Source organism: Watersipora subatra, chromosome 8 (genome assembly GCF_963576615.1).
Source record: "Watersipora subatra chromosome 8, tzWatSuba1.1, whole genome shotgun sequence".
Lineage (NCBI taxonomy): Eukaryota > Metazoa > Bryozoa > Gymnolaemata > Cheilostomatida > Watersiporidae > Watersipora > Watersipora subatra.
In genome coordinates this window covers 62231815-62254826 of record NC_088715.1, presented here as the reverse complement: position 1 = coordinate 62254826, position 23012 = coordinate 62231815, and the positions used below count along the sequence as shown (strand labels likewise).

At 35.6% G+C, this 23012-nt stretch overlaps 2 protein-coding genes across 2 annotated transcripts in view; both read left to right on the top strand.

Moving 5' to 3' along the window:
- Nucleotides 1-15130: 15130 nt before the first annotated feature.
- The window catches only part of LOC137401630 (uncharacterized), a 42115-nt gene continuing 34233 nt past the window's right edge, over nt 15131-23012 (top strand). The window contains exons 1-4 of the mRNA XM_068088072.1: nt 15131-15284; nt 15525-16093; nt 16223-16474; nt 19899-20080. Of these exons, the coding sequence (XP_067944173.1) occupies nt 15161-15284; nt 15525-16093; nt 16223-16474; nt 19899-20080 (1127 nt within the window). The 5' untranslated portion in view covers nt 15131-15160. The remainder of the gene's footprint in view (nt 15285-15524; nt 16094-16222; nt 16475-19898; nt 20081-23012) is intronic.
- Nucleotides 18358-19428, top strand: LOC137401902 (uncharacterized). Its single transcript, XM_068088376.1, has 3 exons — nt 18358-18429; nt 18526-18810; nt 19171-19428. The coding sequence occupies exons 1-3, from the start codon at nt 18358-18360 to the stop codon at nt 19426-19428; spliced, it is 615 nt and encodes a 204-aa protein (XP_067944477.1).

The following is a 23012-nucleotide window of genomic DNA, read 5'->3' as shown; positions in this document are numbered from 1 at the left end:
TTACATATTATTATATACATATTATATATAGCATATATACTAGTTAATCGTCGGACAATTATATTGTCTTCGTGAGAACAGCCTTGACATTCCCTCTCCTTTTGGACAGACAAAGTACGATATCATATTTTTACATTTGTACCAGTATCAAGAGTTAATAGTATTGTCGTATTTAAAGTTTTGATGGATATCTTCTGGTGGAACAGTAACCTTTTTAGACACACATTTCTTTGCAAGAATTGTTATTATCATTTCTACATATTCAAGATTTTTATTTTGTTTTCTCAGTTCGTAATAATTGTATCATTACCCAATCATCATTTATAGTAATCGTAGCAAAACCGACTTAATTTAGCTATTTCTTCATAATTATTTCACATTCATATCTAAACCCTTTCATGGTTGTTTTATTTTTTGTAATTTATTTGACATGCACGAAACATTTTCTTCATGATAGGAAGTTTAAAAGGTGTTTGACAAAGTTTAAAAACCTTCAGTTGTTTTGCTTTCAAATTATTTCAACTACACAAAAACTTTTTCATGATTTGTAGTTTGAAAGTTAGAATGGCAAATGTTGTTATATATGTTAAATACAAATCAATTTTCTGTGCAAAGACTTTTTTATTCCCCGGGCAATGCCAGGTAGTACAGCTAGCACTAAAGCCATTGTAGGTACCTATAGTTACTAAAGTTAACATGGTATTATTGTAGGTACCTATAGTTACTTAGGTTAACATACTATTTTGGTACTATTTTTAGTGATGATGATTTTTATCAGGAAGCAATTGCATTATATAATGACTGGGTTTCTATATGACTATGCATGTTTGTAGCCTATGATATTTTCACATGCCAACACTGACACAAACTGAAATTAAATATTGTACACCAAATAATCTTTAATTGTAATCATAGCAAAATAGACTATATTTAACCATTACTCTCTAATGTGTTCACATTTACGTTTAAACACCTTTACATTTCTATTGTTCCTTCTAATTTATTTCAATGAAACACTTCTTTCAAGTTATGATATTCTAAATTTACACTTGTTTGAAAACCTTTGCAGTTGTTATATTTCATCTATCAACTTATTTCAATTACGCAAAGCACTTCATTCATGATATGTAGTTTGAAAGTTAGAATGGCAAAGGTTAAATATGTTAAATACTAATGAATTTTCTGTCCAGACTTTTACTACCCGGGCAACGCTGGGTAGCACAGCTAGTATATTTATATATGCATTGATAATATATAATACTAGCTGTGCTAGCCGGCACTGCCCGGGTATTAACAATCAGCTTTTAAACAATGAAAATTAATGACAGTTGCCTGTCACTTGCTGTTAGCCTGGCACATTGCCAATGCATAATTTGAGTAAGCGTACTAATAGGAGCTACCTTCTCGGTGATGTTAAGCAATCACCCTGCGTAGAACGTAAAGCCATCGTGTATTTGCTCACATATATCGCCTAGTGAATTGATTTAGTGCATGTGGCTAGTTTGGTACGACGACGACTGACAGAAAATCTTCTGTGATATGGAATCGTTATTCCAAAATATCAATAGCTATAGCTGGACATACCAAAAACAGATGAAAAACTTGAGAAATACATATATTTGATGCATATATACATATATATATATGTACATGTATGCATATGTATATACATGAAGTCTTTGTTGGTCTACTGAATGGTAAAAGGACTCCCGACGCATATATATATATACATGTACATATATACATGTATATATGTACATGTATATATACATGTATATACATTGTACATTACTATTGTGTAAGGAGGTGGTAATTAAGGACCACTCCTTAATCTAAAATAGCAAGATGGTTAGAAACCCTAAGTGAGTTCAATTTTATCATAGAGCATCAGGCTGGAAGCAAAATGGTTTATTTAGTGTTCAGTCGGACTTTTGATGGATGCATTCAGTGCGATAGAATCATGCATCAAATGGAGGGCCTAGCATGGATCAAGTAAATAGTGAAATCAAACAGCAACAGCGTTATAGAGAATAGGTTAATTTCAAAATAACTGGTGAATAACTAGCTATTTGCCTTTGATAAGCATATGACTGACGGTTCTGAGCGCATGTTATCTCCATGCATGCATGCATCCATATCTTATGCATACACTACCTTCTACTCATGTATGAAGATAACTAGTCCTTTTAGACATGACCGGTCCTTCTCTTGACTCTTTTACACTACTACCTCGTTTGTACCATCTAGAGTTGTACTTCAAACATATGTCAATGTACTTCGAAATAATATAACGCACCTGTTGATGACAGTGACTTAACTAACAATCTTCAACTCCGCTAAAATAGATGAAACCTGAATTTTATCTATCCTCAAAGAAAGATTGGCTGATAAGAGCTAAAAGACAATTCACAACACTTTGCTCGTGCATGAAGCTTTATGAGTTTTATTGCGTGAACACCTGCTCACACCCTGTAATTATATGCACAACCAGATCGGTTGGTAAAATCAACTTGCAAAGACTCTTGACATTTTGAAGCAGAACAGGAGGGAGAGCGAACATGTATTCGCAATCACCTAGTTACTTACAAACCTGCAACCAATACCATGTACTTGAGTAATGTTGAAAATAGTAACATACATGTGCTTGAATATTATATAGGATGCCTGTTCCATGGGGTAGTCATTTCATGATGAACATACACTATGTGAAACGCTCCAAACGCCTGTGGTAAGACTTGTCAGATTCTTTCCAAGAGTTGTTGCTGCGGCCAAAAGCAGCACAAATGTTTGACGTGGTTTTGGTTAGACCAACATGCTAGTATTGAAACAATATCATCGCCAATGCAGTAAATAGTAAAAATTAAAATGGCATGCTTTGAAAAATTCTATAATTGTTCAACATTTAAAAAAGTTGTGTAATGAAGAGAAGGTATCTCTGCTCTCAACTAAGCAGACAGGAAATCTCAAGCAAGTCAGAAATTGGCGAAAAGAACATGTTGTTGACTGTCACCATATCACATAATATTACTAGTTAACAGCTTTCTCATGTTTTGTACACAAATATTCTATTTCTTTAGCAACAATTAATTTCATTCAAATGTTCGAAATGGGAGGGAAACAAAAAATGTGAATATTTTTTACCATATCTTTACCATTTATCATTTATTTACTATTATTATAGCATTTTTATTATCAGTAGTGCAATAAGTGATACACGGAGTATGTCTTCCAACTAATGAAAGGCATGTGGGGCCAGTGGGGGGCCAGTGTAGGTGAAAGAAGTGAGACAGCAGTAGTTCGTAACAGAGCGGAGATCACACATTGTTCTTAATATGCATTATCACTAGAAATTCCACTGTCATACAGCCCACGACCAAAGTGATATTGGAAAAAAGAAAAGGTACTGATGGTTGAGAAATTCAATATTAGCCGTCAAATGGCACTGCAGTGCAATAGGATAACTGCAATGGTAGCTGTAATGTACTGGGTGTGGGTGTTATTATATACAACAAACAGCAATAATGAAAGGAAAAGATTATATGTTTATATCTCTCTCCCTGCAATAGGAGAAATGCAATATTGGCCAATATTAGAAGTAAAATGCACTGATATTATTAGAATAACCAATATTATTAATATAGTAATAATATAAAACCAATGCAAAATTTTTTTACATTTCAAAACGTCATAGCTAACAATATCAAGAAGTATCGATAAGAATATCCAAACTTATAATTAAATATTGTAATAATCTCATAAGAATCGTTAGAAAAAAATATCATCATCATTTCCTTTACTTTCACTGCTTTGGACATCAGTTAGAATACCAAAGTACTCAAAAGTTTCCAAAATGTCAGTTACTTTGAAATCGGCAAAAAAGAAATGATTTCTGTACTTCTACGTTAATTACAGAAACCGTTGCCAATTCGACAATGCTATAGACTGGTGAAATGTGCACGTTATTTTTTCGTGAAATGCGCACAACTTAATTGTTCTCTTTTCTGCCGCTCGGCGTTTCGTTTGCCGGTCTTAAAGTTGATAAAAGTAAGGCTTGGCCAGTTTTAATAACGACTTTCGGCCAAATTAATCTGTTTATTTATGTATAATCCGATCAGATGGGTTAGTTTTAAGATATTGCGGTAACCTTTCAAAGACTTGGTAACATATGTTTAAATAGGTTTGTATGTGTTTTGTATCGTTATTATACTTTAACGAATCTACAAAAAATGATTAAATTTGTTGATGAGATTTCGATGCAAGGGTTTGCGACGTTGTTGATGAATAATTTTCAGAAGTTGTGTGCACATGCATTTATCATAAAAACTCTCAAACATACGCTCCGCTCGTTTGTTCGTGGGATAATTTACAAATATAGTTATAATAACAATAATATCAATTAGTGGTCTGATCGATGAGAGTCAAAGGACAGACAATAAATAAATAAAATGATAATTTTATTAAAATAATTATTATTATAAAATAACTATTTAGGAAACAACCATTAAAACTACTGTGTAGTAATAAAAATAGTAGTAGTGGTGGATGTGGTTGAAAGGAGGAAGTGATAGTAGTCAGCAGTGGTAACAGTGGGTGAGTGTGTAGTAACTAGTACTAGTAAGTAAGAATACTAAATAATAATCATAATAACATAGTTGTATGGAAATATCTCCAAAACAAGATAGCGAAGTTGATATATTCAAACAAGGAGTACCAACAGGCAGACCACAATATATACATCCAATGCAGACAAACAACATAATGCCGAAAACATCAAAGGATCCAGTAATTATAAATGCAACAATAGCCAAATTATAAACTCTATGGTAGAAGGAACCTATTACAGAAAGCGAGTCTATAGTCTTGCTAGAGAGCCACCAATGAGACATTGATGACGATTTAGATGATTACATGTATACAGATTTTCCATCCTCTGTCACACACGACCTAAATACCAGGAGTTAGCTATGAGCTCTACCCTACATGCTTACATTATCTGAACCAGCTAAAAACTTACGCAAGCGAGATATCTCTACACACCAGACAGAAAGCATAGAACCTTACCACTCGACCTACTTCCCACAGGCTAGCCTTCCCACATGCTAACATCTACGATAGAAATCAGATTTAATGACAGCCTTTATTTTCCATGGGCCTGCTGAGGCTCCCTTTTTCCCTATGTCTGCTGAGACCATTTCCTCTGCCTGTGGAGCCTCACTTTTTCCCTATGTCTGCTGAGACCATTTCCTCTGCCTGTGGAGCCTCACTTTTTCCCTATGTCTGCTGAGACCATTTCCTCTGCCTGTGGAGCCTCACTTTTTCCCTATGTCTGCTGAGACCATTTCCTCTGCCTGCTGAGGCTCCCTTTTTCCCTCTGTCTGCTGAGACCATTTCCTCTGCCTGCTGAGGCTCCCATTTTCCCTATGTCTGCTGAGACCATTTCCTCTGCCTGCTGAGACTCTCTTTTTCCCTCTGTCTGCTGAGACCCTTTCCTCTGCCTGCTGAGGCTCCCTTTTTCTCTATGTCTGCTGAGACCATTTCCTCTGCCTGCTGAGGCTCCCTTTTTCCCTATGTCTGCTGAGACCATTTCCTCTGACTGCTGAGGCTCCCTTTTTCCCTCTGTCTGCTGAGACCATTTCCTCTGCCTGCTGAGGCTCCCTTTTTCCCTCTGTCTGCTGAGACCATTTCCTCTGCCTGTGGAGCCTCACTTTTTCCCGAGCGCCTATTGCGACTCTTTTTTTCACTTGTGGAGCTCTCACCCCACCGCCTGCTGAGGTATTCTTTCTCCTGTCTTTTGACCCTCTACATCCATCACCAGCTGAGCCTCTATATCTAAGGACTGTCATGACTCTTGTATGACTTTCGCAACTCACAGCCGTATGAGATTGAGCAAAGAACAGGGACAACTGCTCGAGCAAGGATGCAACTATTTTAAACTTTTGTCATAAATATTATTGTTTAGAATTTTTTTGGTTGTGTGTTTTAATTGGCGTAGTCATAGAATAAAGAAGTAGATTTTACTGGTAAATATCAGTATTGCTTACAGTAACTTAATACCTTCATTAGTACCGGGTGAAGTTATTAAGCTTCAAATTGAATCAAATTAGTTCACACAAACTAAGTAATAATCAAATGAGTTCACAGAAACTAAGCGAAAGTGCACAAACTAAATATAGTCAAAATACAATAATATGATAAAGCAAATTATACAAAGATGTTGTTTGAATTTGGATAAGTTGTGCATTCATAATTTCTACCAAACCACTCATAACAATATAATGATGATAATGAAGTGCCGGTAATACTACTACAACCACTTACAAAAACAGTGAACGAAAGGCAGATAAAAATAATAGATTTTTCTAATGACATTCGAATTCATTGTGCAGTATTTAGAACATGCAGTAGAGTCATTTAACTCTCTGGATCCGGTAACAAAGCTAAAACAAACATAAGACCCACGGCTTTAAATGGCGACTCATACTTCCAACAAAATGATTAGGTGGGTTCATTTCAGGAGTTCCGAAGTCGTTTGGATATGAGTAGATCTTGACAAAATATTGATTTACAAAACAAATAGGGTTTTTGCACAAACTGCGGTACTTAGGCCTTTGCGTAGCGTAGCCTACGCTAAAATGCGCTGCGTTTTAGGCTAAAAGCCTTTTAACCTGAATACTATTGCTAACGTCATGTGTATTATCGGGTGGCGATCAACACGGCCACCGTTGCAATCGGTGTGTAGCTAGTTCGTCCAGGGGTACAGGCACTTTAAAACGGTATTGGAGTTCCGGTTGTGAGCTTTCATATTAGCGACCAGCCGTAGTTTATTTATTCTAAATGCGGTTTCCTTCTGTAAGTATGTTGTACATATGCGCTAAAAGAACTAATTAGAGCTCTGTGAAGCCCTTTGCTACTTGTGATGTTGTTATAAAAAGATGCATAGTAGCTTTGATATACGTATTGTTATTCGATAGCAAAGTGTGTTCTTGAGCGTTCTGATTGAAATCGACCAAGAGCTCCCGATAACTTTTAGCTTAATTACGTTCGCTCCAAGACTAACGAGAACTGCCTTAATTGATTGGTGGTTGCAAAGTGATCAGTGATTTTGTTGGCAATGTATGCTTACGTTTTGATTACTAGATAAAAAAGACAGGTCTTTTTTATCTAGCAACTTTTAACAATATCTAGCCCAGTCCAGATATTGTTATGGATTTGCTAAACTCAGCTATTTCTAATAGCCACATGCATCAAGCTATTCTGGGATTAGCGTAGTAATATGCAAGCCAGCTTTCATGGAAAGCCAATGGAACACTGTATATAAGGATATCTAAAGCAGTGTAGAACAGGATGGGTAAGAATAAGTCACGAAGGAAGATACGCTAGTGAGACAGAAGAACAAAGAGCACAGAGCACCAGATACTGTCTACTGTCGAAGAAACTATATATGGGCATTTGTGGATTATTTGAACATTAACTCATCTCTGTGCAGCTTTAGCTTGCGTAATAAAGCGCCATACTAATTATTCCAGTCATCTTGCTTGCAACAATTAGTTGTGCATGAGAGCTAATACTATTTTGGTATAAGACAACGGAAGACAACTTGTAACCAGAACCCGCTTAGTAGTGTTTGCAAGTGCAGTAAGTCGCTATATTAGCGAGAGACAAGCGCAAAAATTCACTACAATATAATTCACGTTAAAAATTTGTCAACGGCTAAAGGCCAATCCTTCCTTTACATTCAGGAGGCAAGTAAAATACAATTAATATGATTAAGCAAAACTGAAAGCTTTTAAAGCAATAGAAGTAAACTGCACGGAATAAGTTACAAGAATGTCTGTAAAATTTGACACTGCACTGGCTCCTATTATTGAAGCCCGACAATGTATCTAAGTTTTTTTTATGTAACTGGCAAGTGAGAGTGAACATGTTTTGTTTCAAAGCTGTTCCACGATTAAGATTATAGCTGGTCGATTTGAAGCTCAAACTTGAGTCGGATAATTCTTGACTCATGATGAATCACATATTTCATCTGTCATCCAGGATGGCTGGTGATTCTAAAGGATGTCAAGTCTATCAGCATCTCTCTCTATCATTACTCCAAAGTCATTGTTTGAGCGCAATTTTAGAAGAAGAATGTTCTAGATCATGTAGGTTTATTTTGTAAGTCCATGCTTCTTTACGTCTGGTAAACTGGGTGGATGGTAACAAATATCTTCCTCACAATGATTCTAATTGCGAAGCCTGTATTTGTCAATTTTTTGTACGACATATTGTGATATACTATGATTTCATAAAGCTGAGTTAAAACTTGCATTATTTCCATTACTTTGAAGTAGTAAATTTATACTATTTGTTTCGTTCAGATACTTTTAATTTCAGAGGTTTTGCAGTAGATCTCCATCATTAGGATATGTTTTACATTGCACCCTCAGGATACGATGTTGATTCATTTCAGGGTTGCTAGTGCACTGTAAATGCTGGTACAATGTAGAAAATTGCTAGCTAGCTAACGCTTATAAAAGGATTCAGAGAAAGTTGTACAGTAGTTTGTCTTGTATAAAATTTGTACAAGAATCAATGTAACCATACATATCGAAGTTTGTACGTGTTTATACCCTAGAGGACTGGGCTTTAGCAAGTTCTAGAAAGTAATGTGGACGCGTCAAGTATCTTGAGTAGCTAGTTACATATGAGTTACATACATACGATGATTTGTATTTACATAGTAGAAAACAAACCCGCCCGCAACGACATAGGTAAACAAGAAAATAAAAAACATAAAATCAGAATTAAATAGATCAAGCAAAACATAAAATGAACAAAACATGAAAAACAGCCACACAAAGAACATAACTAATGATATACATTATACATGCATTGTACGGTATTGTTTTTATGTACCAGTCTACATCAGTAAATTGAACACTTTTTTGTCTCTTCTACTTCCTCGCTGCTAAATGGTTGCTCCTCTAGAATGCTGATTTCGTGTATGACCTCGAACTCCTTCAAGTCATCAATCGTAAGCTTCTCCTTGTGCTTGCTTTAATGGAGTTCTTGTTTTAATTATAATTGTAACTGTTAACTGGTTGCGACCATATTCCTTGGAAATGTTGACAATACGGACGCCTTCTTTTTATTTATTTATGACTTCCAACTTTGTTGAAGAGGAAATCATTTTTCCTTTGTCTTGTAACGTTTGTATCGGTCTCAGATTTCATAGCTAACTAATTAAATATAGATATGTGTAGTTATATACGTATGCTGAATAAAAGTTTATAGTAAAAGGGAGTATAACGCTAAAAATGAATATTTGCTCTCACTTATGTACTTTTCGCAAAATTTCCCATGTGGAATGCTGACCTGAGAGAAGTCGGTCATGGTGTCTCTTCTAGACGTTGTGAAAATGTTTTCAGTGATCCGAATTTTGACGTCTTTGTTATTTCGACGTACGTAATAAGCACACCAACTGCCAAATTTGAACTCGGGCGAAAATTTTCCTGAATTCGTATGGTAAAATAGAAGTCCTATGGTGAGGTGAAAACATCACCATGTTCAGCTTCGTAAGGTGAAAAAATTGTAGAAAAGGGTAATCGTATCTTGAGGTTGCACTGTACCATACTTCATTTTTCACTACTTGCCCTGCGTCAGTGGTTTTCTTTCTCACTGTTCTTTGCAGAGTCTGCAATAGTTTTCAGTAGCAAACTAGCACATCATATTTTTGTTCCAACATGACAAAAGATCCAAATTTTGCGATAGATCGTGTATTTTCACAATGTATCCGGACTTCATCAAAGTAAGACCAAGGGTATTTTTTTAGTTGTATTTCTACTCAGCTCCTGCGTTGATAGGGTGGTCCAGTAGTGTCATTACAAGCATGTTCTGGTTTTACTGTTTCAAACCAAAGCAAATCTTTTTAATAAAAATAGCGGTTTGATTGTTGTTATAAAGGAAAAATGTAGTTTTTTCAATTTAGCTGAAGTTAACAACTGGAATCTTGCATCTCTAGCAGAGCTGATGAACCTCTAGCTGTATATGAGTTGATTTCATTTATAAACTAAAATCTGGCCAAGTTGAAAAGATAAACTTTAGATTTAGCAATCTTGCACAAACATTTCTAGGCCCAAACAGTTGGCCAGATTTCTGAAACAAATTCATGCTCAGTTCTGTAAAAGCCTAAATTTACTACCGAAATTTCCATAAAATTTCACCTCAAATATTGCTCAAGTGCTAATGTAAAAGAAACTGCTGGTATCCTTTTATTTTCCATAAAACAGTCAGGCAATAACACAGAGCGTTAAACTCCAACGATATATATATTTAAATAAATAATAAACATCAGAATACATGTAAGACTGGCATGCAGAGAGTGGGCGCATACAACTCTACCTTAACGGTTGTTTTGTGTTCTTTTTATATATTTTCTTTCATTCTTTTCTTTCTTTGGGCCCCATCCCTTTTTTGTTTGTTCTGCGTTTGGTTTTCTATTACTGTCTTCCCGGTCGTCTGGGTGTCCTCAACAGTGATCATGCCTTCTCCTGCGTCCGGAAGGCTCGGTCATGTGACCATGATAGCCAGGAGGTCGATTGCTACGGCCCTGGTCACGGCGCTCAACAGTAACACTAGTGATTATTAATCTGAACCTTAGGTTTTTTAAACATATATTTTATATTACTAGAAATTCCACTGTCATACAGCCCACGACCAAAGTAATAATGGAAAAAATAAAGGGTACTGTTGGTTGTTGAAAAAGTAGTTCTCAGCAGGAATTGACAGAGTATAATGTAAATGAGACTTGTTTGAGATGATATAAAATAAATTTGAGGGAGCACGACTCTAAAAAGGCGCAACAGAAATGTAACAGAAAAAATATTAATAAAATAAATAATTAACTATCTCAAACTTATGTTTTACAATAATAAAATAAATATTAATTCAAGCTGTAGACCTAAACTACTGTACGTAATTTAAATAACAACAGCAATGATGAAATATGTTTATCATATCTCTTATTATATTGAAATGCAGTATTAAAAGTAAAATGGCAAGCTGCCGTGTAATTGAAAGTTTAGTATTTAAAATTTGTTTAATTTGAAAGTTGGTTGTTGGTTAAAATAAATATTAATTTAAGCTGTAGACCTAAACTACTGTAAGTAATTAAACTAACAACAGCAATAATGAAATATGTTTATTATATCGTTGAAATGCAACATTAAAAGTAAAATATATTGTAATATACAGTTTGAAAGTTGGTTGTGTTGAATGTAGAACGGTTTTGACAGCGATATGTAACAGAAATAAATATTAATAAAATAAATATATAACTATCTCAAACTTATGTTTTACAATAATAAAATAAATATTAATTCAAGCTGTAGACCTAAACTACTGTACGTAATTTAATTAACAACAGCAATAATGAAATATGTTTATTATAGCTCTGAAATGCAATATTACAAGTAAAATATATTGTAATATACAGTTTGAAAGTTGGTTGTGTTGAATGCAGAACAGTTTTGACAACGATATGTAACAGACATAAATATTAATAAAATAAATATTTAACTATCTCAAACTTATGTTTTACAATAATGAAATAAATATTAATTCAAGCTGTAGACCTAACCTACTGTACGTAATTTAACTAACAACAACAATGCCAACAATAAAGAAATATGTTTATTATATCTCTGAAATGCAATATTAAAAGTTAAACGGCAAACTGATGTGTAATATAACAGTTTGAAAATTGGTTGTGTTGTGAAGACTGTAGAATGGTTTTGACAGCGACATGTAACAGAGAGCAAGCGTTGGCATTTACGCGTCTGGAAGTTTTATGCAAACTGGAGTGAAATAAAGAAGTATTCTTGTCATAAAAGGGCGTTGTAGTAACGTTCTACCTTGTAGATAAGATGTGAAGAAATCTGGCTGATGGTCTAGATAATTTGAAAAACCTTCGGTAATTGGACAAAAACGTAGGCTGATAAACTGTGTACCACATTTTCGTACCTGTAAATCGGTCTACGCCTCAAACAGTACACAGTAAACAGTTCTACTATCTGTCGCACGGCTTTATTGGCGTTTCGTAGGTCGGTCGAAACTATTAATAACCAAGCTGTTCAAGTAATTTGTGGCGATTTGTGGCAAGACTTTATCGTTCTATTCTCTGTCGCTCGGCGTTTCAATTTCCGGTCTTAACTTTTATTAAACCAAGCTTTTCAAGCGTTTTGTGACGATTTTCGTCCTAATAAATCTGTCTATTTATGTATAATCCGATCAGATGGGTTGGTTTTAGGAATTTGCGGTAACCTTTCAAAGGCTTGGTAACATATTTAAATAGGTTTATATGTGTTTTGTATCATTATTATACTTAAACGACTTTACTGAAAAATAGTTAAATTTGTTGATAGGATTTCGTTGCAAGGGTTTGGTGACGGCCGTTAACGGATAATTTTTCGGGAGTTGTGTGCACATGTGCATTTATCATAATTCTCACAATCAATCGTTTCACTCTTGTTTGGTCGTGGGATGAAAGTATCAATATATATCAATACTGTTATTATATGAAATCTAAGTTTTTATATTCAAAGAGATTCCTGCATAAGAATCGGTAATGCCCTTCAAAATGCACGAGTCCTAACAATTTGAGGTTTTGACCAGACTATAATTAATTATATATACAACTAGCTGTGCTATCTGGCGTTGCCCGGGTAATAAAAAAGTCTGGACAAAAGATTGATTTGTATTTAACATATAACAACATTTACTATTTTAACTTTCATACTACATATCATGAGAGAAGTGTTTTGTGTAGTTGAAATAAATTAAGAGAAAAATGAAAACAACTGTAAAAATTTTAAAACTTTGTCAAACAACTGTAATTTTCAAGCTATTAGCCTGGCACATTGCCAATGGAAAATTGCAGTAAGCTGCTAGGCTTCTAATGACTGTACTCCATGACATTGCTTCAGCATTGTTGCCCAGCTAGGCTATTCTAATAATAGCTATAGCTGGAATGCAGACAGACATACGACACACGGACATACTTTGAGAAATATATATATATATATAGATGTAGTTAGAAGATGGTCTAATTATGTGGTTTTCAATGCAGCGGCTTTGCTGTATTGCAGGTCTTTGGCAACCTGCGTTTGAATATGTATAGCAATACACTAGTTTCATCACTAAGGTCCCACAGTATAATCAGATATAAAAATCCCCTGGCAACCAACTGGTTGATTTCAGCAATAAAAATAGAATGTCTTCCAATAAAATCTTGACTGCTATTCAATTATTGAGGGGAATTTGGCAATTCCTCCTTCATCTACATAAAATCGTCAGCAGGCACTTTCCACCATTTTGCTATCTTATCATTGATGGCTCAAGAATATTTAGCATTGACTCTGCCTTTTTAGGTTTTCATCCCCATCATTTGTCACTGTTCTGTTCTCATTAATCTCTTGTGGATATTATAATTGTATATTAGTGCTGGGCACGAGTACTTCTTGGCCAACGAGTTTAGACTCGCCCCTTTCTGGTCGAGTTTTTCGAGTATCGGAAAGCTAGTTGTGCTTGGTACGAGTACTTCTCGGCCAACGGGTTTTTCAGATATCGGGATTGTTGTTACAGATTTCATGTGTAAAATTTCTAAACATTGAACATATCTTAAAAATTTCAATGCATTTATAATTCTATTCAATTTATTTATCCTTTACTATTTCCTATCGACCAATATTTGTGCTCGCAATGTTAACAGGTGGGTTGTTAAACAGTGATCATAGCGCAGGGCGCAATAGACCGAGTTTTGGTCCACTCTACTCGACAGATTTGTTTACTAAAACTCAAACTCTCAAATCAAAACTCGAACCTGCAAGATCGAAATACTCAACATTTCTATTACCCGAGACTCGAGAGAAGATAAATCCGCGAGTTCAGGGTTTTATTACCCGTGCCCAACATTTATTGTATATAGCTTGCTATACAAGTACAGTAGACGCTTCTATAACGAATACCTCCTATAACATAAATTCCAGATAACGTAAAAAGTTTATGCTTCTTACTGAATAAAAAAATTCCATATAACGTTAATTGCCAAGTCGGGCGAGTTCTCCAATTTGATTTGAAAGTTAATCTATATTGTCACATCTGCAAAATACAAAACGACGTGTGTATAGAGTTATACTTTTTATATATATAGGCTGACGCCTTTTGCGATAATCTACATAGTTCATCGTGATAGATCCATCAGATGTGTTGGCAAAATAGAGAATAGGGTAGCTACGCATTGTTCATAAATACAAAGACGATCGATTGGTGCAGGTGTTACAACGTCGGTCCACCAATTCGAATGTCATGAGTTGGAGTATCATCGAAAGTTCTCTTTTATCCTAACTTTGACTCCTGGACACAGGTAGATGCCGAGCAGGTAGCACCGCTTTTTATAAAATATCTTTTGTCATACTTTTTTGTAGGCGTGTAAAATATTTCTTATTAGTTTTACTTTGCAGAGTACACTTCGCTGTTTAGAAAAAATAAGCGAATGGTTATGAATGAACTTCGAAGATGTGCTCTCTCCATCAGGTTATTGTAGAATTACTGCAATAAGGGTCTATAAAGCCAGTGAGATTGATCATTAGTTTGTCGATTCAAACTAATAATGCCGCAGTTACGATACAGCCCACAAACTAAAAAAGTTAAGTCAGGTTTTTCCATTTTTGTTTGGCCAAAGGGGGAGTTCGAAAAGATCTTGGAATGGATTTGGGGATTTACATGTATTTAACAGTTGTTATAGTGTAAAATCCCTATAACGTAAACACTCCTGGAACATAATATTTATGTTGTAGGAGCGTGTACTGTATGCTGCATGTGCAAAGACAAGCGCATGTACTTACATATACTTGTCCATGTGGATGTAATTGCCTAGTAATGCATAGTAGTTGATTAAGTTTAGAGAGCAATATAAGACTTCTGAAATGTTAACAAAAAGTTATCGCTCACATTTAAAAAAATCTGGTTTCTATTTCATGGATGTTCTTCTTTCATATGTACATTCGGAATGTAAACCACAAAAAGTAAAAGGGATTATTGCATTGTTGATATCTGGCTCATACGAAGTTGAAATTTTATTCCAGGTTACTTGGAAAAATTTCCATAGATCGCTTTGAGCATGGAGGACACTGCAATTCCCGTTGATGTAAATGACTTCGTCCAAAAGAATAAACTTGATGAAGTGCTTTCGAAGCAACAAGATGCTGGAGATCATAATCATTACAATGTCGCAGTTATTTCTGGTAAACTGACTTATTTGGCCAACAATATCAATGAAGACATGGCATTTCTCTGAAACTTTACTTTATTGTGAACTTATTGCTTTTTAAGTTCTATCTGTTATTTATCAAAATATTCTTTTGGAGTATGTTAGAAAACACTTCCAAGCTCTCTTTCGCGCAATGGTGAGCTTCACCAACTCACGCTTGGTTTTCACTAAAAACTTGACTGCTTGGCAAACTTTATTTTAGCATTGTTTTTAGGAGTCAGTGGAGCCGGAAAATCTGAAGTTGCTCTTCAAGTCAAAAAGCGAATGGAATCTGAACACCCAAATATAATATCTGGCAGATTAGATTGCGCAACCAAGATTGATTTGAAGAACAGCCTGGGGAGACTAACAAAACGAGAAGGCTTGGAACTACCAGATCGCGATGATTTAGACTTGTATTTGAAGGTGATCTGCAAAGCACTCATTGAAAAGTATCCGCACGAGAACAAGCTACTCATATTTGATGATGTCGAAATAAACCACATCCTGTACTCCATCGACCAAAATGTTTGCAAGCAGCTTCAAAACCAACGGCTGCAATGGACAATAATAATCACAACTCAGAAACAAGACAGCGCTTTATACAGCGGTTGTGACCTAATAAACAAGTCCAAACATGAAGTCATGCTGACCGGACTGTCTGATGATGAGTTTGAACAATTCTTTAAAAACAAAAAACACACCAAAGACCTGAGTGAGGCTGCTAAAGCTGAAATTAAGCAAAAAATAGGAAGATTGCCTGTGTTCTTGCAAGTTCTCCGAGCCAACTTAGAAACAGATCAGGTAGAATCTTTGGTCAAGCCAGGCGCAAAATAAATTACCTACTATACTTGCTTTAAAACATTATTTTTTGCTGTGGCCCTTCATAATGGCTAATTATGGCTATACTACGGATATGCTATTTCATTTTAGTTCCCTACAATAGAAAAAGGTGTGGCTTTCTACTTGCATGAAGATAATTACAAACAGCAGAAACAAAACCCTGCGTTAGCGATGCTGCGTAAGAGCTTTGACCGTATCATTGATTCATGCACCTCTCAAGAACAGAAAGATCAGTTTATTCACTTGATTAAGCTGTTGACGATGATTGGAGAGAGGCGAGTCACAAGGGAACTCCTAATAGCACTGGCTGAAGTTGTACTTGAATCCGACACCTCTTATCAGGTGAAAACAGTTGTGAACTTCACCTCTGGTTTAGTTTCTAAGAAGTACTATGTTAATTTGGTTAGACCGCTTTTTTCATCTGCGAAGATTTTGATTTTTGACGCATACAAGATTTTCATCATCAATCACTCTGTAACACAGCAGCTTCAAATTATATTACAAAGGAACCATACAGTTGCGAATTAGAGTCTGATTCGTTCGGGGAAATCACGAGACTGTTTGAAATTATATTTGATGCATAAGCCAGTACAAATTAATTAGTATTGCACTTGTTATACTTACTTGTGATGTATGTCTGAGTGTCCGTTCATTAAATAATTTTGTTTGTAATTTCTTAGAAGGTGATGCACAAGGGTTTTATTGTGTTTAAATGATGCTAGGTAGCAGCAAACAAAAAGAAAAAGCGAAAAAGAAGAGGTAGAATATAATTCGCACAGCATGATCGTCACCATGTCTACCAAGAGTTGCTACTAATTAATCTTTAGTCGCATTTTCAGACAGCCTTTGCAGTTGCAGCCATTTCAGCCGTTACATTTTCAGCCGCTACAGCCAGTTGCATCTCAGACAGCCTTTTTACTTTCAGACAGTCTTTGATCTCTGACAGCCTTTTTTCTCAGACAGTCGTTGATCTCAGACAGTCTTTTTTCTCCGATGGTCTTTGATCTTAGACAGTCTATTTTTTTCAGACAGTCCTTAATCTTAGGCAGTCTTTTTTCGCAGACAGCATTTTTTCTCTTAGGCAATCTTTTTTCCTTCAGACATATTTTTTGTCACAGTCGATTCAAGTTTTTTTCACCTCATCTCCGGCAATTTATGGTTTGCTAATATTACAATCTGCTTGTCAACAGTCATTTATGTTGATGATTACTTGAGCTTTTGAGGAAAGAGCTCAGCATTGATTTTGTCTTTGGTCTATAGTAAGTCAGAACATAAAGTTATTACCTCGGCTTTAATTTTTTTTGGTCAAAAGTACTTGAATATCGTAAAACCAACATTTGTAAAATATTCTATTTTATTCGCATTTCAAGAACTAATACCAGTTCAACTTGTCAGCTGTTTGTTAGGTCGAAATGGGCTATTGCATTGGCAGCTGTAACAGTAATTAATAGAATCGAAAATGTACCACTCAGGGTTGGCATGAAAAATCACGATTTAAATCAGTGATTGAAATCATGATTTTAATCATGACTTTTTTTGGAAAAAAATAATTTGTTCAATTTTTTCATGAATTTGCAGAAATCAGTTTTTCTTGACAAACCATCTTTTTTGATGTGTTTGTAACAAATCTATAAATTTTTTCCAACATGAGTGAGTGTGTTGACTGCACGAGTAGTGCAATGCTTCGGAAGGACCATAGAGTTTATTTAGTGAATCTCAAGCATTATTAATTGCGAGTGAGCAACTGGTACAGTTTTTGCTCCCTACTTTGTTTAATAAATGTCATTATGACATCCAACTCTTTACGACAATCAGCTCAAGTACTAAAATCCTCCTTCGGTTTTTTCATTCCAAACTAGCAAACCAGCTGGGTACCAAAAAACTGACAAGCCGACATTTATATTCCACATGATCAGCAGCATCAATCTCACCAAGGAAAAATCTGCTTAAACATTTCATACAGTAGTACATTTTTATGTCTTTGGTTTGTATTCATACTTTGTGTGAAACGTCAAGAAGCTCTACTCCACTAACCTACGTGTAGTTTGCACATGATAATTTTATACGAGGGTCAGTCAATAAGTAGTGGGAATTTTCTCATAACTTTTGTTCTATTTTATCTAGCAATTTAATATTTTCTAGATTTTTATAAATGGGAGTTGTCATCACTGACCCAAAAATTCATCATTTTAGTGATTCAACTTTTGATATTATTTATATTCAAAATGGCCACTAAGCTGAAAGCATGCACACTCATAGAGCAAAGAGCTGTTATAAGATTTTTGAGAGCTGAAGGTGTGAACACAAGAGTCATACACAAAAGAATGAAACAAGAATATGGGGAAAGCTGTATGTCACAGACAAACTGATATAAGTGGGTCGATGAATTCAAGAATGGGCGAGAAGACATTACTGATGAGCCAAGAAGTGGTAGACCAGTGGATGTTTCAACTTCAGACACAGAAGCTGAGGTGGAAAAGCTGATTAGATCTGATAGAAGACTCACTATAGATGATGTTGCTGAGACCATGGACATTTCACATGGAACTGCACACAATATTGTCCATAAGAAGCTAGCTTTCAACAAAGTCAGCGCACACTGGGCACCGAAGATGCTGACTGATGATCACAAAGCGCAGCGTGTTATGGCTGCCAGACAGTGCATGAGAAGACTCAGACTGGAAGGAGATGGTTTCTTATCTAGGATTGTAACCACAGATGAAACCTGGGTGTATCACTACGAACCAGAATCAAAACGACAATCAATGGAGTGGAAGCATACAACCTCTCCTGTAAAGAAGAAGATCAAATCCCAGAGGATGACACGGAAAGTAATGCTCACAGTATTTTGGGATAGAAAGGGTCCTATAACTTTGGGTTTCAAGAGCCAAAGTAACACTGTTAACTCTGAAAACTACTGTGAGCTCCTGGCTGTGGTGAAGCAAGACATAAGGAACAAGAGATGAGGCCTCCAGAATAGAGATGTCGTGTTCCACCAGGACAATGCCTGCCCACATACTGCTGCCCGTACAATGGCCAAAATTGAAGAACTAGCCTGGGAGCTGTTAGTACACCCTCCTTATAGTCCAGATCTAGCACCAAGCGATTTTCATCTTTTTGGACCATTAAAGAACCACATGAGAGGCAAGCACTTCACTACTGATGCAGCCGTCATGGAAGCTGTGCGCGAATGGTTTAGAACCCAGCGGCTAGAATTTTATTCTGCAGGAATTGAGAAACTTCCAGGAAGGTGGAACAAGTGCATGGAAAAAGAAGGGGATTATATTGAAAAGTGAAAAAAAACTGTCGCTATATCTTATTGTAATAAAATGTTATGACAAAATTCCCATTACTTATTGACTGACCCTCGTATAAATGTTGAATGCAAAAAATATAAGAATTTGTCCTATTGAAGCATGTAAGTCACAATAATGATAATTGGGTTCACCAGCATTCCGATGTGCAATGCAATACACAATCAATATATGTGAGCAAACAAACAAAAAACTCAATCACCAAAAATCGGAAAAAAATGATTTAATCACCAAGTACTTCAATTTTTTTTCAAAAACTCCATGATTAGTCTAACCCCGTTACCATTAAACGTAATGCAAACCTACTGAAGCATGTCTGCATCTCATTTAGACAATGAAACGGCTGTTATTATTATTTTAAATTGTTTTTAAAGTGTTAGACATACATTAAATATGTGTGTAGTGTTTTATGTCGTATTTTGGTACTATATTATCACATTATATAATTCTAGAGTTCATATCGTGAAGCGCACTCACTTCAATCCGAGCTTGTCTCAGCCATGAGGAACAGATCGTTGTGTGATGATATGATAAAGTTTGACAAGACCAAGCTCTTCAACACTCATAACAATATAAAGTTAGCCATGAAGACATTCCGACGGGAGATACCTGAACACGAGGCTAAGTTGATATTGTATGCACATATACTGCATATATATTTTTCTGTATATATATGCATGTAGCGTGTATATATATAAATATGTATGTATGCGTGTGTGTATATATATACATATATATATGTGTATACAGTAGATGCTCTTATAACATAAACCTTCTAGAATGTAAATTCCACATACCATAGAGCGTTTATGTGGTTTAAAGTAGAAAGTTATATATAACGTAAAGTGTCCACTCAGTGCAAGTTATCAAATTCGATTTGAATACCGAGAGTTCCATAGTTAGCCTTGAAAGTATCCTTTTCTCTCTTACCACACTTGCAAAATGAAATGGCGTGTGGGGTATCTGAGATATGTATTATACTAGCTGTGCTTCCCGGCTCTGCCCGGGTATTAAAAATCAGCTTATAAACAATGAGAAGTAATGAGAGTTGAATGACACTTGCCTGACACTTGCCATTAGCCTGGCATATTTCCAATGGAAAATTATAGTAAGCGAACTAATAAAATCACTTGCGCAATCACACTGTCTGGTATGCAAAACCATTAGAATATAGCTCCCATATAGCGACTTATATCAGCAAGTGGAGAACTCAATCTCTGTGGCCTATTGGGTAGGGTGTTGGTCTTGTGAATGGAAGGCTCCAAGATTAAATCTCCTACGGTACAGATTCCTTATTCCAAGATTTTAATAGTTACAGCTGGGCGCACACACCAACACTTTAAAAATATATACAGTCAAACATGGTTAACTCGCCCACGAATAGCTCGAACACATGGTTAACTCGAACGATTTCTTTGGTCCGTTCCCACATAATGATAAATTGCTATAGATAACTCGAACTCAACACTGTTTACTCGAACTGTTTTTTGCCCAACGGCTACCGAAACGGTTGTTATCACTTTAGAAAATCACTTTATTCCAAGCCATAGAGGTAAACCTCAACTTTTCGTAATTCATAAGCGTCTTTATTACCACCATCGGCAAAATATTTTTGTCAACGACTTTTCTGAAGGTTTGGTGAAATTTGATTTATACCAAACATCCACTTAGTGATCGCCCTTCGGAAGCAAGATAAAGTGAGGTAATCTTTGCATAAACTTTAAGAAAAATTGGCAAAATTGATCGTGGGTAAAACGCTCAAAAGAAAAAGATGTCTTTTCTTTTGAGCATTTCAACAACGATCAAGTTTTGCCAATGTCAATCTAAAAAACGTCCTGGCAATAACATCACCTCAAACAACAAACCAATCTCAAGTGATAGAAAAATCTCTATACTTTTTGATAAAAACGTTTTAAGCTTTACATTAGAAGCATTTAATTTGAAACAAGCCATTTGCGCTTTTGCTTTATATTATAGTTTGTATATGTACATGTATCTACTAATAAATAAGTAAATACATGGACTTGTGACAGTGCTCTGATAACTTGGACGCTCTGATAATTCGAACACTTTCGCTCGGTATCGTGAAGTTCGAGTTATCCATGTTTGACTGTATATATAGATATAAGTTACATATCTATATATATTTTTTACCAGAATATATATTATATTACTACCAGGGCACCAGTATATATATATATATATATACATATATATATAGATATACATGTAGATTTATCGGTACCCTGGCAGTCTAGTGTATCATGGGAGATTCTCAGGTATGTCTACAAAGCAAAGAGAAAAAGTAGATGCACAATTATTTAGAGGTACCAAAATTGGTGTAGGTGTTATAGTGTTGGTCTACCAATCTTTCATTTTTTCATGATGTCATTCTATCGTGGCCCGCCATCTTTGTAGACAACTTTTATCGTGGAAAACTCGAAGCTTCTGCAATTAAATTTCGCAAATGACGCTGTTGTTCGCAATTTTGTATAGCGACACTGAACACTTTTTTTCCAAAGAATCCCGATATAATATCGAAATAACACCAAAAATACTCTTCAATAACTTAAAGGTTGACTTGCAACAAAATTCACATTACAGTTATTTGGTATCAAAAGATTCACCATGTCTTACTCTGTTGTGTTGTACGTGCCAAATATGTGGAAATGTGATTACAAGCTCTTAAAAGCTCAAAAATGAAAAGCCGCCGTAGATTGGAATCTCTTTATTTCTCTGACGTATTCATTACAGTTTGGTTATTGTCTTGTCACGTGATGTTCTCACGTGAATTGAAAGGCCAATAAAAAGCTCAATGTAAAACCTATCGTAGCACTAGTTTATGACAAACACTTCGGGTTTTACCGAAGTCCCCGTATCAAATATAGATGCTCGCTACTTTACAGTTTTGTTTCGGTTTGGTCTAATCGGCAAGTCGTGATCTGATCATGGGACCCAATACTTCGCAAATAATTTCTGCAGCACTTTTCGATTATCATAAGTGACCAACAGGCTCGTCATCATTAGCAGACAATGATATGTACTCCTTCAATCTAAGGCTAAAAAGTTAAACAAATTTTTACGGTAAGTTATAAGATATCAGTGCTAAAAGTGACAGCATTACAATGACGATAAAACAGACGCGTAAGAACAATTGACATAGTTTTATTGAATGCGAGAAGTATATTTGTGAAAGTATTTCGACGAATAAGGTTTCATGAAAGTGTAAACAGAGACCATCTACCACAGCTACGTCACATTTGAGCCGTTTGGAAAGAGAATCCAAACTACGGCGGTCTCGTGTGGCTGCGATTAACTGTTCGTTTTTGAGCTTTTAAGAGCTTGTAATCACATTTCCACATATTTTGCACCTACAACACAACAGAGTAAGACATAGTGAATCTTTTGATATCAAATAACTGTAATGTGAATTTTGTTGCAAGTCAACCTTTAAAGTGAATGAGAATGACGATCGTTTGTCTACAAATACAGTCATACCTCGACTTACGAGCTTAATGCGTTCTGGAACTGAGCTCGTATGACAATTTATCTGCATGTTGGTTCAG